Source organism: Scatophagus argus, chromosome 13, assembly GCF_020382885.2.
Source record: "Scatophagus argus isolate fScaArg1 chromosome 13, fScaArg1.pri, whole genome shotgun sequence".
NCBI lineage: Eukaryota > Metazoa > Chordata > Actinopteri > Scatophagidae > Scatophagus > Scatophagus argus.
Window position 1 is genome coordinate 5,082,500 of NC_058505.1, and position 18,378 is coordinate 5,100,877.

The 18,378-nt window shown below is 39.6% G+C and overlaps 1 protein-coding gene across 5 annotated transcripts in view; it reads left to right on the top strand.

Moving 5' to 3' along the window:
• LOC124069088 (piezo-type mechanosensitive ion channel component 2) overlaps positions 1–18,378 on the top strand; it is a 69,614-nt gene that overhangs the window by 18,796 nt on the left and 32,440 nt on the right. For 3 of the 5 annotated variants that reach the window (XM_046407837.1, XM_046407838.1, XM_046407839.1), the window contains exons 5-15: positions 2,718–2,880; positions 4,179–4,455; positions 4,713–4,926; positions 9,429–9,603; positions 12,252–12,368; positions 13,125–13,160; positions 13,687–13,804; positions 14,866–15,050; positions 16,274–16,504; positions 17,294–17,414; positions 18,104–18,297. In XM_046407837.1, coding sequence (XP_046263793.1) covers positions 2,718–2,880; positions 4,179–4,455; positions 4,713–4,926; positions 9,429–9,603; positions 12,252–12,368; positions 13,125–13,160; positions 13,687–13,804; positions 14,866–15,050; positions 16,274–16,504; positions 17,294–17,414; positions 18,104–18,297 — 1,831 coding nt within the window. Of the gene's footprint in view, positions 1–2,717; positions 2,881–4,178; positions 4,456–4,712; positions 4,927–9,428; positions 9,604–9,778; positions 11,762–11,960; positions 12,056–12,251; positions 12,369–13,124; positions 13,161–13,686; positions 13,805–14,865; positions 15,051–16,273; positions 16,505–17,293; positions 17,415–18,103; positions 18,298–18,378 lie in introns of those variants that run through there. The other 2 variants (XM_046407841.1, XM_046407840.1) reach the window with 2 other exon arrangements.

Sequence of the window (18,378 nt, forward strand, 5' to 3'; positions counted from 1 at the left end):
TTGTGGATTTTGTTTAACTGAGCATTAATCTTTCTCCTAGCTGGGCAATTTAGTGATTTTTTTCAGGAAGTGATAGGACTCAGCAAAGTGACTTCAGCTTGTTGATGAAAGGGAGGATCGACATGATGACAAATCTTACACTGTGGAACAGAACATCAAGGAAATCATTTTTATTTAATCTCAACATCAAATGGTTTTAAAATTAAAAACAGGCATGTGGCTCACGTCCGCTGTATGTATATGTAGAGGGTTGCATTGTCTGTGCAAAGTGTTATATAGTAATCTCTTAATAACATTAAAAATCACTTTTTGCATTTAGCCGCGCTGGCTCTTCATCTGACATGGTTGATAAATGCTCCTAACTTGTCCCTGTGTGGATTCCTGATGAACGCTAAACCCAGTTACGTCTGACAATCAGTTGACAGGCCTATTTTTCAAAGCTTTTGCAGTTGTGTGTGCCTCCTCACACCCTCATGATCGTGTTAGATGTGGTTTCCTAAGTACGGGAATGTCCAAACTCAGCAACATCCTTTTTCCAGTACTCAACAGCCCTTGGTGGATAGCGTACTGTAAGTGGCGGAAGTAGAGCCATAAACATTTTATCCCGCCTGCATTTACCTGTTTGTGTTGAGGATCATGTACAGTATATACAATATTTACAGCTGAGTTTGCCTTGCAGGCGGATGCTTTCTCGCTTTAACTGCCTATATGGAGGGAAATGCAGCACTCCAGTGAGATGTATAAGAGTCTAAAGAGAATTCACAGCCTCTGTGTGTCTTTTCATCCAGAAAGATCCTTCAGATTCCTCAAGGTTGACCTTTAAATGCCACATATTTATGCGGTTTAGAACATATTTTTGCGATCTCCGTATTTCACCCGTGCGGCCTGAGCGCCGCTTTTGTTATTGTAATTCACATGATAGGCAGGGAAAAGTAGGAGTCATTAAAGTTGCTGGCTCAGTCATGTCTGGCTCTGACGGTTTCCATTTCTTTCATCCATGTGAGGATGCACAAAGCTTCACAACAGTAAAGCACATGGAAACAGACGTCCTTGATTAGATTAAACTCGCCAACAGCAGCCAGAGTTTCAACTATTTATCCGAATGTGCCTTTTCCATCTCGTTGATTAGCACTCCCTTTTCAACTTGTTAACTTTTAAAGCTTTGTATCCGTTCAAGGCCAAAACGAAATTAGTTCTGTTTGAAATGACCAGTTGCTGCATAAGTAGATCCAAACATTTGGTTACTTTTTTTTTTTTTTTTTTCCTGCAGCCTGTGCTGCAAAGTCACCAGTATGTTTTGGTTATTGTAAACAGTTCAATTAAACTTGGAGCTCAGCACGAAATGTAAAGAAAACACTTTGGTGGCCAAACACAGGATGCAGTGTGATTGTTGTAAAACTGAAATAGAAATTGGTTTGGATGATAAAAGTGAGTTTTAAAGGTTTTGAAACCTGTTAGTCATTTCAAGGACAATTTTTATTTGCTTTAATTGTACATGCAATCATGACACCTCATAAAACTTGTCCTCAGGCTGCACAAATACATCTCAGTGAAGCCTGACGTTACTGTAGCTGTCATGGTAACAGTCGGCCGCCGCTGTTTAGCTTCCTGTTTGAACAACTCTTTGGGTATTTAGTTGGAGGTGAGCAGCCTAATCAAATAACAAATGTCACAAAGCTTTGTTTGCTAACGACGATATAACCACCACACTTCCAACAATGTCATGTTTCAGTGGCTTAATGAAAAGCACACATTGTGTGGGCCAGAACTGGCATGAACGTTATTTGTTTATAAGTTATTATTATTAATAGCTGGAGTGTGGAGAATTCAGACAGTCGTCATCATGACTTCTAAAATCTCTAAATCTGTGAGAGCCCTTTTCTCTTGCTTTTATGTAGTTTAATGAGGAAAAAAACACTGCTTATTGTTCACGCTGCCTTATTATGTTCTACGGATGCAGTTTTCAAGGGAGTAAACATGTTTTTCGCTGTTCAGTTAAAGAAAAAAATCTGCACTCTCTCATGGCCTTTGTGTTTGAATGGAATTTCACTCACTTGTTAACAGCAATACATCTAAAACCGGCAAGCCAGATTTCATTAAATTGGGTGGAACTCCATATAAAAGCTGAAGCGCTCAACACAACACATATTAAAAGAGCAGTTGAATCATGGAAAACAAAAAAACAAATTCCCACGCAGTCATGTGAACAGGTAGTGTTTTCTGAAAGATATAACTGCTGTGATAGTATCCCTTCATATGAGTGCACTTTCACTGTGTTTGAACGCAGATCGTAGAGAAATAATGCTCAGTGAGAACTTAAGTAAGCTGCCTCTGAACCATTTTAGGCTTTTTTAAACAGTCAGAGAGGCATGATGCACTGTGAGGGAGAGAGAGCGGAAGGTGACATGTGACAGACGTCCCAGGACTGATTCATAACACACGACAGCAGTTATTTGTGGACCTTATCCAAGTGAATCAAAAGAGCAACCACAAGTCAGTGGATTTCTCAGAAAAACTGTTTCACATTAGAACTGATCGTCCATGCACAGCTAAATTTGTTGTACTCTGTCCCAGTTTCCATCATTCGATTGTGATCCGAGCCTGCAGGATCGCTCCAAATCCCAAGACTTTGGAGATATTGGGATTCAGCCTCACTTTCAGGAAATGAGTGTCTGCTTTCTGTCAGTGTGTGTACTCTAATTTCTGTTTGTCCCCAGTGTGATTGGTGCTGATGCAGGGAATGGCATCCGGGTGTTCATCCCCGACATTGGCATGTTCGTGGCTGGCTTGGCCATCTGGCTGCTGTGTCGCAGTCTGGTCCAGAAGAGGCCGCCTGAGGACATGGCCCAATACAACGCCGACTTTGAAGCAGAGGAACAAGTGGGTTTCATTTGATCTGGCACGCAGCGTCCTGAAACCAGTGTCTGACTTTAACTGCTATCTATCTATTTATCTTTCTATCCATCCATCTATCTATTTATCTATTAAAATTTCTTATAGCTTCTGAAGGTGACTTCTTACAAGATTATTGACATGACGGCTCATGGTAGGTGCTGGGTACTTGAAAAAGCTTGGGAAACAGTGGAACAATAGATTATTTGACTCATTGTTTCAGCTCTGACTTGACACAGACAGTGAAGAATGTGAGCATGTAGGTTTGGATGTGTATTGAGACAAACCATCTAAAATCTGTGTACAAGCAACAACCCTAACCCTACCTTTATGTCCAGAAAACTAAATTGTAAAACTGAAAATGAATATGTGCCTGTATATATGAAGAGGAAATGTCTCAGCTTAGTTGGAGTGACTTTCTCCAAACATGTCAAACAACCACAAATTCCAACAGCTACAGTTTATGCCTCTGACATACATGTGTGTCCAATAACATGTAATGTTAGCAAACAAGAAGTACCGCTTTCTCGGTGTCATAACTGATCAGATTTGGTCTTCAGCCTTGCTGACGTGGCTGGTAGAGATGACAGTCGTTTCTCCTGCTCTGTACTTAAAGTTCTCATTAAGCTGGGAGCAGGAGTTTGAATAGAGAGTTCCCTGTGAGTGTTGATGACTTGGAATACAGCCCCCACCCCTGGGCAAGTCCTCCCTTCTCTTTATGACTCAGTGTTAATTAAATCCACATTCACTTTCACTTCGACTGAGCCCCGTTGGCACAGATGGCATTGCTCCCCATTACTGGGAAACAGCAGGAATTCATCTATAGAGCCTGCGCTGTGGTCAGGCTTTTATTTCCGTCAGTGAACCGTCTGAGCTTTTGATTCAAAACAGGGTTCGTATCACCTGCTACTTTCTTTGCCTGCTGTCTTATGTATTCTACATAAATCAAAGTGAATAGCTCACTAGTCATGATGTCTCTGTGTTATTGAGACTGCAGGAAAAGAGGGACACATAATTCATTAGACCAAGAGAGAAATGACTGGGTTCAGAGGAAAACATCTGCCAAGGATCGCTAATAATGCGTCAAGCAGCCGCATAGACTACACATATGTTCAAACGTGCTATGCTACATGCTAAACATGCTCATAAACACTCCCTGCCGGGGTCTACACAGGGATTGTTATGCAACCACTACCTGTATGAAACTGCTTTCAGCACCATGGAGAGCTCTGACCTCCAAACATTCATCATCCAGTACTGAAGTGTCACTGTAATCCTCCTCCAAGGAAGAAGAGGAGAAGCTGAGCCTTGACGACAACATCCTGCTAGAGGAGGACTTTGAAGCGGGGTATGAGGCAGAGGAGGACGAGGAGCTGGACGATGAGGAAGAGGAAGAGGAAGAGGAGGAGGAGGAGGAGGAGGCAGAGGAGGAGGCGAAGGAGAGCACCAAGAGCAAAATCCTGCGGCTCGTTGCGGAGGTTGCATCCAAAGTGAAGGAGATTATTGGGAACTTGATCACCACTGCTGGGAAGGTGGTGGTCACCATCTTGTTAGGCTTGACAGGTGAGCAGCTTTGCATGTGCAGTGTATTTAACTGTAGTTAAAAGTCTAAACATGTTAAATGTGAGTCAAAGAGTATTTAATTTTTAGCTTTAATTTTTTAACTATTTAAATTCATAATGTGAGATTTGCCACATTCAGTAAAACTCATATTCTCTAAAATTCACTCACCATTTCTCAGATTTAATTTACCCGATATTCACTGAAGAAAACAAAGGTTGCTAATTTTTGATTTGTATCCGCTCTATTTGTATTTGCAGGCATCATGCTGCCCTCTTTGACCTCTGCTGTTTACTTCTTCATCTTTCTGTTCCTGTGCACCTGGTGGTCCATCCGCCGCACCTTCGACACGCTCATCTTCAGCTGCATGTGTGTCCTGATGGCCATCTTTAGCGCCGGACATCTCGTTATCCTCTACCTCTACCAGTTCCAGTTCTTCCAGGAGTCAATCCCACCGGATGACAGCTACATCAGGTCAGACACATGCAGAGTTAACAGCCAACAAAACAGACACACAATCCAGGGACCGAAACTGCCCAAATCCTTTATGTTACCTGGTACGTTTTAGTCTTTTACATTTTCTGCCCTTATTTTCTAGTTTATGTGCAAGGTTCAAATATTATATATATATATATATGAACATCTATTTTTTATCAGTCAAAATCAGTTAAATAATTTGTATTATCTTTGCTGTAGATTTGGATTATTTTGCCAGTTTAAACTTTGCTGGTACTCTCATTCGGTGTACACAATGAGATAAATCAAACCTTAAGAACAAAACCCAGTTTCCTTAAGGCGATGTGCAGTTGCTCAGTTCAAAGAAAGTTAGCTGTAGTTCAGTTGATGAATTGTTGAATTGGTTTTTCTCAAGTTAAACAGCACACACCCATATTAATGTTGACTTGCTCCTCATATTTATTGCGCCTGAGGCAAGTTTGTTTAAAGGATAATAAATATTTACTATTGTTACAAACAAGAAGGCAAAGGAAAAGGCACATCAGGCTGGAGGGGAGATAAATCAAACTCCTACTCACAGCACATCGATATCAGAAGCAGAGCTTTTAGGCTCTTCACTACAACCAGTGTTGTTTTATTATGCATGAGAAGGACGGCAATCAGCTGTCTGTGGCTGCAGCAGGGAAACATTGTGGTTGGAGTAAAGCCACATCGTTGCACATCTTGCCAACATATGTTAGTCACAGCTGTAATGAATAAAGACTCTGTAGCAGAAAAGTGCCTTAAGCTCACAGACAACTGATTGACAACTGAGAATGCAAAGAATTATAAAAATGATGATGATGATTTTATACATTTATTTTAATGATAATGACTGTGAATAAGAGTCCTCTGCATTTTATATTATTGTAACAGACGATTTTAAGAAATTTTTAATGTCTGTTTGTGTGTTAATCATCATAACAACACATGATAAACAATAATGTGATACAAGTATGTAGAAACTGTAATAATGGGAAATGTACAAAAATGACAATCACATTATTATTATATTTATTTTTTCTTTTTTGCATTTATTTTGAGAGTGTCACATGCAGTAAGATTAGAGGTTTCTGGCTTGAATTTAACCAGTCACAATCAAACTGAATCTTTAAATACTCAGCTACCAGGATAACCATTATTAAATAATTTTAAAACTTCTTTGTTTATGTATTCCTTGGTCCATGGCCTAACTTCCTACCAAATTTTGTTCAAAATCTTACCAGAGTTTTGAGAAATCCTGCCAACAAGCAACCAAATGAGACTAAAAGCAAAAGTGGGTTTACTCAACTAAACATCTGTTCAGACACGTGAATATAAAATAGAAAACAGTCTGATATACGCCATGTTGTTGCTCAGTAGTTGCGTCTCGTCTCACTTTGGCTGTTGTCTCAGTGCCCTTGGTGTTGCAGGGCTTTATTGATCTCACAGTTTTTCATTTGAAAGCTGTGCTGCTGTGTGTCAGGACCAAGGCTGTTTACTGCTATGTATAGCTGAAACTGCCTTGGACAAAGCTTGCGTCCTTCCCATCCCTCTCCTGATTCATTTGGCAGTTAAGGTGTGATTACAGTTCTGCACTGATGGGCTTGTCGTTAGAAAACAAGCTCATTACAACGAATAGACCCCTCTCACACCATTTGCACAATCAATAATAGTCTATTTAAACTGTCAATGCTATAGCAGTTTTGTATGAGAAAGTGTTCTTCCCCACTTGAGGGCAAAGACCTCCAGAGGGTCCCAACACAAATCTGAGGGCTTGCCAATTAAATTTACATAAACATTTTATTTTTTTTATTTTCTTCTTGCGAAATATTGCATGCGTTAACATCTTTAGAAATCTAAAAATACTTACTTTTGGGCTTTAGGAAGTCTTAAAATCTATTAAAATACTCAATACTTTATACCTCTTCTGATCTCTTGAGTTCTTTAAAATTAAAAAGATTCTGGATGTTTTCAGCTCTTTTTTCCTCTAAAATATTTAAAAATAAAATACTGGAACTTCACTTCCTGGGGTCTCAAAAAATCTTTGAAATGAGACCAAAAAAGGCTGCTTAAAAGTTTAGGAACCATTGATTCAAACTACTCACTAGCATAAATGTTACCAAAAAGGCTACATTTCACCAATGATAACTATTAACTTCTATACTAACTCACTTAGTTTCCAGCAGTAAAAATGGGAGAATGGGTGTAATTCTCAGTGGCCTTCTCATTTTGGAAAGGAGTTCTTTGTTTTTGTATTTGAAGTCCTAAATTTGAAAAGTGCACGGTGGTGGCATGGGCTCTTCTTTGACCACTCTTCACATGAACAGGCCAACTATTTCATGCGTTCATGTTGACTTTCCACAGGCCTGAGGTATTTCTGTCTGCAGCCACACGAGAACTGAGGCCCAATGTCATGATAAAAGGAACAGGTTCTCCTGTGGTTTGTCCTGTTTCCTCTTTGCACGCCCTCGGGCGGCTAGAGGGAAACTCCTGCAGCCGTAAATATGTGCCGCCCCCATTTGACAATAGGCCACCGTAGTGCCTGCCCTAATTGTGCTTGTTGACAGTGACTTGGCCTTGTCGTCGGCAGGGTGTCGAGTGAGACTGTTGAGAGGTTTGGCTTCCACTCCACCTTCCTGTCTCCCATCCTTACAATGGAAGTCCCCAGTCATGTGACCAGCGGGCCTTCCCCAGCTGCAACAAAAAAAAATGTTCAGGAAGTGTGACGGGGTCAGAGGGGGGTGTTCCCTCCTCCACATGGCATAGAAAGAGAAGACTCAGGAGGCATCTAAATCTATGTGGCTGTCACTGGAATACGTCAGTGCAGTTCCTGTTGAGTAGATGACCTTTATTCTGCTCAGAGGAAAAGGAGTGAATCATACAGCGTCCTTTGTGGTGCAAGCAGACTTTTAGCCTCAGTGCATTTCTCAGATTCCAAAGATAGGGCGTAGGAGGAGATTTTCTTTCCGGGAATGTCATGTAGCAGAAAGTCAGAGACCACACTTGATTTCTAAAGCTATTTACATGAGGTCAAGTCCACTTAAAGATAATTTGACGTTGTTACTGATGTACAACACGTTTCTTATTTATTTGAGTGACAGCGTCTCTTCCTTGGTGAGATTTCCAAGGTACAGTGAACGTGGTATGTATTCCACATATTAAGAACATCAGGGTCTGCATTTGTCAAACTTGTAAAAATTACACTCAAGAACGTTCTGAAATTTATTTAAATTATATTTAAAAAAGCCTTAACTAAACTTTGAACTTCCCCTTAGCTCCATCTATCCGTTTTCAGTCCGGGCTGCGTGATGCGATAGCAGCAGGCTAAGTAAGCTAGTCCAAACATCCCTCTCTCAGCAATGTTCCTCCTCCTGGGCGATCCCAAGGTGTTCCCAAGCCAAATGAGATATATAATACCAGCAGCGTGTCCTGAATATATCCTGGGTTAACGTTTCAACACAAAGGAGCTGCAGCTCTAACAAATCTGAGCTCCTCACCCTGTCTCTAAGGCTGAGCCCATCCACCTCACAGAGGAAGCTCATTTCCGCTGCTTGTGTCCGTGATCTTATTCTTTCGGCCGCTGCCCAAAGCTCGTGACCGTATGTGGCAAGTCAATTGGCTGGTAGATTGAGAGCTTAGCTTTCAAGCTCTGCTCCCTCTTCAGCTTCCTACGTTGTCTGTGCCTGCATGACTCTGCAGTTCCTACAGTCTTTTCTACTTTTGCTTCCCCTCATCCATTCTGGCTTGGTTTCTGGAATCGATAATCAGTTTTGAAGATGGAGAACACAAGGCCTCCCACGCTGAATTGAGTGTAATGAATTGAACAATACACTTATCTTAATGAGAACAATCGAATTCACTATTTAATTACTTTAGGCCAGAACAGAAAGATTTAAGCTTGAGTATTCAAGCGTTTTTGCCTCCTCTCAGGCCTGTTGAAGGATTCAAGGAGCAAAAGTTCTATTTTTTGTCAGGTACAACATCTTTAGCCATTTCTTTAGTTAGGATAGGACAGTGAAACAGCGTATTGCTTCAACTAATAAATATTTTCCTAATTGATTAGTTTGTCAATTATTTACTTGGATAAATGCATGAATAAACAGTGAAAAATTACATTACAATATCCTAAAACACAATCTTGTTTTTTTTTGTCCAACTGACAATATAAACCCCTAAAAAAATAAAATTTACTATCACGTAAAACCAAGAGAAGTAGCAAATTTTTACCCTTGAGAACAAGAAAGAAAAGACCAAATATTTGATGGTTTCAGATCAAATATTTGGTCTTTTGTTATGAAAAACAACTTAAACCATTGATATATTATCAAAAAAATCTTAAAAATAAAATAAAGTTGTATGACCATGATGTTCATGTTGACTTCTGTGTTATCAAAATGTTAAGCTTTGTTTTTGGCCAAAGTTTGTGTTTATCTCAATTGTGGCCTGTTCCTATCTTCACACACCTGTCTGTTTGTCTGTCTGTCTGTCCATCTCTGCAGTGTATTTGGCATCTCCCCCATCGTCCAGAGCGACTGCTCCTACACATGGAAGCTCATTATGCACCCGCAGCGAAAGTGGTACCACTTTGTCAGCCCCATCATGCTGCTGATTCTCTACTACACCCTGGCCACGCTCATCCGCCTGTGGCTGCAGGAGCCCATCGACAAACTGACGGTGAGGACAGGAAATGCAGTCAAACCACATGAGAGCAGACCTTTTTAGTCCTGTAAAATATATCAATAATTTTACTGTACATGTTCATTTTATTTGGTTAAAAAAAAAACAATCACTTGATTGATTTGTGTACCTTGACAAACAAAAGTGATTAAAGTGAGGAGTCTTAAAGGGAAAGTGCATCCTAAAAACCAGTTATCAGAAACATATTTTTTCAATTTTCATTCAGTTTTTGCTATTGCTGTCTTCAGGTCCTAGCTAAATGAACCAGTTTACCAAGTCCACCCCTGCACAGGGATTCTGGGAGATGTAGTAAATAAAAAGCGAATACAGTGAATGGATGTAGATAAAAACAACCTGCTTTTCTCAGTGTGTGGTTGAACTTAAACATGAACAAGCTCCTTCTTCGAGAAAGCTGGATGTAAAACTGGATGGGTGTTTAATTCGTTTAGCTGAATTTGGCACACCACACCTCCAATACAGCGCCTCAGTAAATTCCAGACAGTGAACTGAAATAGAAAACAGATTCAATTAAATGGGCAGCCAGGTGGCCTCGCGATCAGAGAATCTGTATTGATGGAAGATTCCAGGACGATCGATCGCTGGCTAGATGTGTCTGCCGTAGCTCAGGTGTTATCTGAGACTCAGTTGGTCTAATTTTGACAACACATGACTCTAGCAAAGCATTGTTGCAGTCCTTGATGGGGAGAATAAAAGTAATGGTTACATAATCACAGAAACCACCGGTTCAAATCTGATGACTTTGTGATGAAGAAATTATTAGGTGATGTTATTATTCGAATGTTCGTATTCAGAATTTTAATTAAAATTGGGTTCACTTTGAAGTTTTACTTGAGAAAGTCTTACTGTCAGGTGCATGAGATTGTATGACAAAACAATAAATACCACACAGTGTCGCTCACTTGTTGTCGGTCGATTCAAGAGTAGATTCACTCTTTGAAACGCTGAAGTCTGGGTTAGACTTTAAAAGACATGCTGCTATCCTTTATCTGAGTACAAATAGTCAACAGTATGTGGGATCTTTGATTTTTGTCCACATTTAAAATTGAGCTTGAACATACACTAATCGGTTTGATGAGTTTGATCTTTTGGGTGAACTGACCGTTTAAATGACTGCTGTACCTCATGCAAATGTTAGACAATGTGGGAAGAGGTGGACTTTAATGTCATGAAGACCCCTGCTCCTGAACTCATTCCATCTCCTCAGAGCTCGACATTCAGCTCCTCAGTCTCCTGTAATGGAGTTATAGATTGTTGTTTTTATAGAGGGGCCAATACTGCCCTGTAAACCTGACTGTATGTATTGATCTCTCCATTGAGAAGTGTGTGTGTGTGTGTGTGTGTGTGTGGTGTGTGTGTCTGCTTTTCGCCTACTCTTACACTTTAGATGACACTAATAAAACATGATTACAAGATAAATCAGCAGCTGACAAGTTTGTTCAATGGTGAAGATGCCAGATTATGATGGACCACATCATCACCCTAAAAGATTAGAAAAATACACATGCACTGTCGCCATTCCTCCGTTAATTAAACGATTGATTTGAAGTTTGTTGTCTGTGATGTTTTTATATCTAAGAAAAATATATTTAACACCAGAGCAAGCTTTCGAAACAAAACTGGAACCACACTTAGAACCAGTAATGAAAACTGATTTTGTTTAAGCATTGCTCCGACTGATAAACTTTATTTGAATTTTATTGAAAAATAAGGTTGTTGATGTGCAACAGACTTATCTAGTGCCCTTTATCTGTTAGTTAGTTGTAATACTGTCAGGTTTTGGAGTTTCTTAAGTTTGTTTCCTGTTTTATTTTGTAATTTTTCTTACCTTGTGTCTGGTTTAGTTCTTCATTTCCTGTCTTTGTCAGTTTTCCCTCCTTTTCTGATTGTTTGTCCCGCCTTGATTGTGTTCACCTGAGTCTCACTACCCCTGTCTTTATATACCTGTGCTTGTGTGTTTTGTTATTTTGCTGTGCTTCCATTCTTCATGTCATTCTTGTGCTTCCCTGTGCTTTCGACTCCTGTGATACTCTGTGATTCTTTTGTTCCCCGTGTTGTCTTTTTGGATTATTTCTTTGGTTGAATTATGTCCCCTGGATTCCCAGCCGCCTTTTGTTTACACCTGTTTCTTTTTTGAGTAAGTTCTTTTATTAAAGTTTCGTTGTTCATCTTGTCCCTCGTGTTGGTTTCTGGATTTTGGAGTCTACTTAACCTCTTTCAGTGTTTCAGTGTTTTTTTCAACATATTCAAAACTCCCAAATAAAAGAAACTGCACATGAAATGAAAATAAGTCTTAAAGGCTGAAGAGCCTGCAGGTAAATTACATTTTGTGCAGTTTTTTTTCCAGTATATTGTAGTATTTGAGCCATCTGCACACCATCTACCTGCCAAGATCCTGCTGTTTGTCGTGAACAAATACAGGATATGAATGGTAAGAAATGCTGTTAATTTACAGTAAAACTTTGTCATCTGTTTATTTTAAAACTCCTCCTCAGATATCGTACTCCTGCACTGTCAGATCGTGTTCAATAGAAGCTGATTCTGACTGTGATACTTCAGAGTACCATCCTGACTTCAAAGTCCAGTGGTGAAAATACTATCCCAACCATCTATCTGTGTTTTTTCAGGACGAGAAGGATGACGATATGTGTGAGGAGGAAGATCTGGACGAAAACAGAGCAAATAACTCGGCCAACAGGAAGAGGCAGCTGTGGTGGTCACGCCAAGGCACAGATGAGAAAAATGTATGGGGGGGTCAAGACACACTCGAATAACACAGTATTCATTATTGGACAAGTGTGAAGTAATGATCCTTTAGTCAACATAACATTGTACTATACGTACATACAGGGTTCCACTGTAAAATCATGAATATATGCTGAAGAAATTGTGTTCTCTGTGAGGTGGGAAAAATGTGAAAAACCTAAACAGCCTTGAAAATATCACTAAGATCTGTTTATAATGTATTTCTTTAACTTCTGAAGTGCTTAACAGCTTTTAGTAAACTTGGCTGCAGAAGCACACTTCCTTGTTGCATTCTTACAACTGATAACGAGTGTTGATCTGGAACTGTTTGATTCAGTTTAGCTTAAAATAATAATAATAATAATCAGGAAACTGACTCTTTGTTATAGTAGAAACTCAATCCGTAGATGTTGATTGTTTTCACAAGCTCACATCTTCTTTTTTTTGCCCGAGCTTTCACCCTCGTAGTAGACTCATCCCTGGAAAGATTACAGCTGGACACACACCCACACACCCACACACACACTCTGACCTTGTTCCCATATCAAGGTCCGTAGTCTGTCTCCACCGACCACCTCCTGAGGTTAAAAAGCTTTTAGGGTGTGCAGACACGGATGAGTGATGAGCTCGATTTACACAGTGGTGCTGCTCCTCTTTGTTCCTGCTTATCAGCGACTGCAAGGAACAAGGAGGCCTTTGACTTCAGACACTTATTGATAACACACCTTACCTTGTATGCTCTTTTCTCCTCCCAGCTCCTCTCCACCCAGGATGCCATCAGTACAACTGAGGTGGGGGCTGCTCTGGATTAAATCTGTGCATCTTACCCTATTGCTGCAAGAACATGAAACACAGTGAAGTGCTTTTCACACTGCACCAGCATAGAGCAGAGTTAACCTAACCAACTTTTAGTGCTATTGCTTGTATTTCACATATTTCCAAAAGCACAGGAAGGTAGTGTAACTCCCTTTGTATTTTTATTTTATTAAATGCTTGTTCTGGGTTATCAGGCAGCTTGTGCTGGGTTAAATTAAAGATAGTGCAGTGTGAAAAGTATAAAAACTTCCTGTACTGCCCCTCAAGGCCAAAGTGTGGTAATTGTGTAGCTGACAAACTAAACTGAAGTTAAAAAAATCTGTATTCGACTTTTTTTTTTTTTTTTTTTTGCTAAAAAGCACAATATGCAGCCGGTAAATGATTTAATCACATGGGAACAGTTTGTCTTTGTGGGGTAGAAAGCTGTGCAGCTGTGTCATAATGTCCACAATGTTCCTTGGTTGCAGAAATGCATTTGTACTTTATGACAATGATCTACAGGTTGTGCCCACCTCAAACGGGACGTCCTTTGACTTTGTCACAACTGAGAATGGACCAGTCTGTCTGGACTTGTACGCAACCCCCCACTATAAAATGGACCAGCCCAGTGATGGAACAGGTGAGCTGATTCTGTGTCGCCTTGTAAAGATCAAACTAAATGATGTGAAAATGGAGCAAAACTGCTGCAGAAATGATACTTATTACTAAATTACTATAAAATAATGAAATCACAGGTCACAGATGGTGTAGCATAGAAGTTAATGAAGCATGTTTAAATTGCTTTTGTGTCATATGTATGTATATGACAAATATTAATTACATCCTAAACAAGCATTGCTACCATGTGGAAACCTCATAATATTATAATATTTTTAAGGTTACCTCAAAAAGTTTTGTGGTTCTTTGTGGGCTGAAACAAACTCTCAGAAACATGTTCAGAAACACGTGATAAAACCACCTAGTGAAATTCATAATCAAATTATGGCAGTTTTGCTTTTTTAGAATAAAATATACAGGATAGAAAAACAAAATTAACACTAGAAATTTTCTGTAACGTTTTTATTCTTTTGGCATTTGCACTGTATCGGAGGTTGAATTTGTGACTCGTTTGTTTTCACTGTACAGCACATTGACTTTTATTGTACTTTTACTTTGCAGTTTGCCGCTGTCCACAGATCACAAAATTGTCTTAAACACTTCATGGATTTCATATGTCACAGTCAATTTATTAGTCACGGGGGGTACTTGAATGCAGCTGTTTAATGTCTTCTGTGACTCTGAGGGAACTTTGTAAAATCTGTAAAGTAACTCAGTTGAGCAGTTTTGTTTTGGGCTTGGAGACGACTTTGGTCCAGGCTGAAAGATCTTAATAGCTACTGGATTAATTGCCATGAAATTTTCTGTTGGCATTCATGGTGTCCAGTGGCTCAATTTGACTGACTTTTATGATCAACGTACTTTTTCTCTAGCGCCACCATGAGGTTTTTGTTTACTGAAATGTCTGCGGTCAGATGGGTTGCCTTTAGAGCTGGTCTCATCCTATGGAATAAAAGTCAGGATATTTTGGCCTCTGCTGCTCACATTCTTCTTTAAAGTTGTGTTTTGTCCTCACCTTTACGTGAGCTGAACACAGTACTGTAGCTATTAGTAACCGTGAGTTGTGTTTTTGTGTCCAACCAGAGAAGAAGGATGAGTGTGTGTATGAGGTTTGTTTGCCCCCGGAGGATTCGGTGTTGGAAGGAGGAGAGGAGAAGTCTGAGGAGGAGGAAGAGGATGGGATGAAGAAAAGGGGAGTTGGTGCGATGGTCAAACTCTTCCACTTCATTATGAAACAGAGCTACATTTGTGCTCTCATTGCAATGATGGTGAGTAATACAGCCCACGGGCGATTTTACAGAAGCTGGCTTAACAAACTGCTGCAGAATTAAGAAGAGCTAGCTGTGTTAGTTTAAATGGAAATGACAACACAAAAATGAAAAATAAAGAATGGAAATAACAAAACCCACATTGCAATGAAGATGTGACTGTTGCTTTCCACATTGATATTTAGAGTTTAATTTGACATGATGTAAACAGAGCGCCATACCCAGAAAGTCACAAGTTTAAACCCACAGTCCTGATGGAAACACACTGTCGTTATAAATGAGAAACACTCCTGCCTCCTCGATCTGCTCTGATTGAGATACCCTGGAGCGAGCCGCTGGCTGACCATCAGGAGGACACTGTGGTCTTACTGGGCAGCTTGTACAGCTGAATGTGTGGCAGGATATTTCTAAAAGAAGATCATCTGTTTTCAGTTTAAGCATTCCCAGATGAATCACAGTTTAATACATGTGAGTGACAGTTACATAGTTTGACATTGATTATGACTTGGTAACTCACACACACGCTGCTGTTTATTAATTGGCATATTGACAGTGGAGGTTTCTTTTAATGCAACAAAGAAATACACGTCAAGGTGACTTTTTATTGACAGCAGTTTCTGAAGACAAATGTCCATAAATCTGTTGAGAAATCAGCTCAACAAAGAAAGGGAGTGAAGATGGCTGACGTGTTGTTTGTGGGGTTTTTTTTTTTTTTCCTGGAAAGCTCAGAGTTTACGCAACTTTAGGGGAGTTTTTTGATTTTAGTATTTTTAGACGCAGTGTTTTCCTACAAGTATTCATTATTACTACAACTGATATTTTTTCTCTCAGTATGGAGAGGATTTACACATTTAAATCCCCACTTAGGGTTAAGTTACTTCTGCTCACAGTGAGTTGATTTGAATAAGAATTACATTGAAACAGCTACTTTCACTATGACTTAAAATAATCATATTTATAATTTTTCTTTGGTATGAGAAGCATGAACTGAATAATTTAGGTCTATAGCTTCATGGATGCAGTGTAAACTGTTAAGTCTTAGACTGAATAGCAACAGTACGCATCAGTTTCACTCAAAGCATGATGGGAACTGGGATGGAGTTGTGACCATTCAGATATTCGCTGTGCATTGCAAACATGTGGAGAAACAGGCAAGAAACAAAAACAACTCTATACAAATTTGTTGTATTCATTAAGAAGTTTCTGTGATTTGTTCTCCTCAGGCGTGGAGCATCACATACGTCAGCTGGCTGACGTTTGTCTTCCTCATCTGGTCCTGCACGCTGTGGATGGTGAGGGACCGGAGGCGTTATGCCATGCTGTCTTCTCCCTTCATGGTGGCCTACGGCAACCTGCTGATAGTTCTGCAGTACATTTGGAGTTTTGAGAACATGGAACCGGTCTCGGGGCTCTTCGTCAAGAAGAACAACCCTTTCCACTCACTTTCATCCAAGGTTCGTAGTTAAAATGAACGGCCAAAGAGTTTTTCTTGATTTTGACATTGCCATTTATTTTCTGTTTATCATAAATCATGGCAGTCATTAAAAGTGACCTTTAGAATGAATTACTACCTGTGATCTGAACACGTAATTTGCACTGCACATATTTTTAATTCAAGTTTACTCTGTATGCAGCTAATGGAATATAACTTTTAGATTGTGAAACTAAACATTGTCAAACTGTGTCTCTCTAATAGACTATTACTAAAATAAGAGAGAGCAGTCATGCAGGGTACGTCTGAAGGAGAAGGTCAGGTTTGTAGTGTTTGGACATGTTTTTGGAATATCTCAAAGACTTTCACGTTGGCAGCTTTTGAGTCTGACCTAATTGTGTCTAGAATGAGATTTTATACGTCAGTAGGCCTCCACAGACTTGCAGCTTGAATGTCTTCTCTATCGCGCATGCTGCTGTTTTATTAAACTGGGCTTGTGTTCACCCCTTCACTGAGAGGTGCAATTATATGTCACACCTGAGTCAAACTTTATTTTCAAAGTTTATTATAAGTTCTTAAAAGTTTAGGCAATCTAATTTATGTTTAGAAACTCAATTGAAATGTGTCTATATGTATATATATATAATATGTGTGTGTGTGTGTATATATGTATGTATATCCTCATGTTGTTTTGACCAGCCACATTATACTCTCATCAGGTTAAAGTAAATGCAAATGACTTATTAGTTCATCTTTTCTTATTTTTTCGCGGGTCATCTGTGTGTCTAATCATTTTATTTATTGCGTGTAGGTCCTGTGTCTGTTGACCTTCTGGCTGCTGCTGAGACAAACGCTCACAGAGAGACAGGAAAAACAAAACGAAGACAGCGCTGATCTCTTAGATGTTCATGTGGAGGATCAGAAGAAGAAGGGTGAGCCCCGGACTCTTATTGAGGTTAGAGTAGGAATACTGTATAACAAAGGCTACGGTAAGTAATTCTGGAAATTAACGTGCCATGTCAGACACAGATAAGACTACAGTTGACCATGTGGTCACGTCAGTGTGTTTACGCTGTACACTTTATCCTCTTTATATTATTTTCACAGTGAAAATGCTAACAAAACGCTGAAACTGTTCTGCAGGTCATTCACATTTTTACCTTCCTGGTTCAAGAGGACAAATGCCTCGACTACCACCCTGCTATTCACCATCTTTGATTCGTTTCTTTTAAAAAAATCAGCTCTCCTTTTCAGCCATTACAGGCAGTATATTAATATTTAATATGACTTATAACACAACATAATGCAATTAATGCAGGTTATATCAGTGATTATTCATGTATTTGGTAACAGCTACTGTACAGCTCTTCATGTGAGAACCTGTTAGTGGAGGCTGGTATATAAAGAGACAATAAATGACAATATAGTAAAACAACAGTGTATTACTGTACATTACCAAACTCTTAAAATGCTCTTGTATGCCCTTACAACTATATTATAGTGAGTTTAGACCAATAAATGTTAATATGGCTTTTAACTGTCAAGAACAGCAGGTTGAAGTAGTGTTCATTAAGTGTCTTTGTTAGTGCTGAGTTTTCAGATTTGCTGCTGTATTTTATAGAGGAAGAGGACTCTAAGGAGGGAGGCGAGCAGGACATCATGCAGGTCCTGGGCAATATGGTCATGGCTCTGCTGGTTAAATACTGGATCTACATCTGCGGCGGCATGTTCTTCTTTGTCAGCTTCGAGGGAACCATTGTCATGTACAAGATCATCTACATGATGATGTTCCTCTCGTGTGTGGCGCTCTATCAGGTACCTAAATGCACCGGTGCATTCTTGTGTTCTTACAGCAGATATATGTGAACTCATATGTGCACAGACAGTCAGATATAT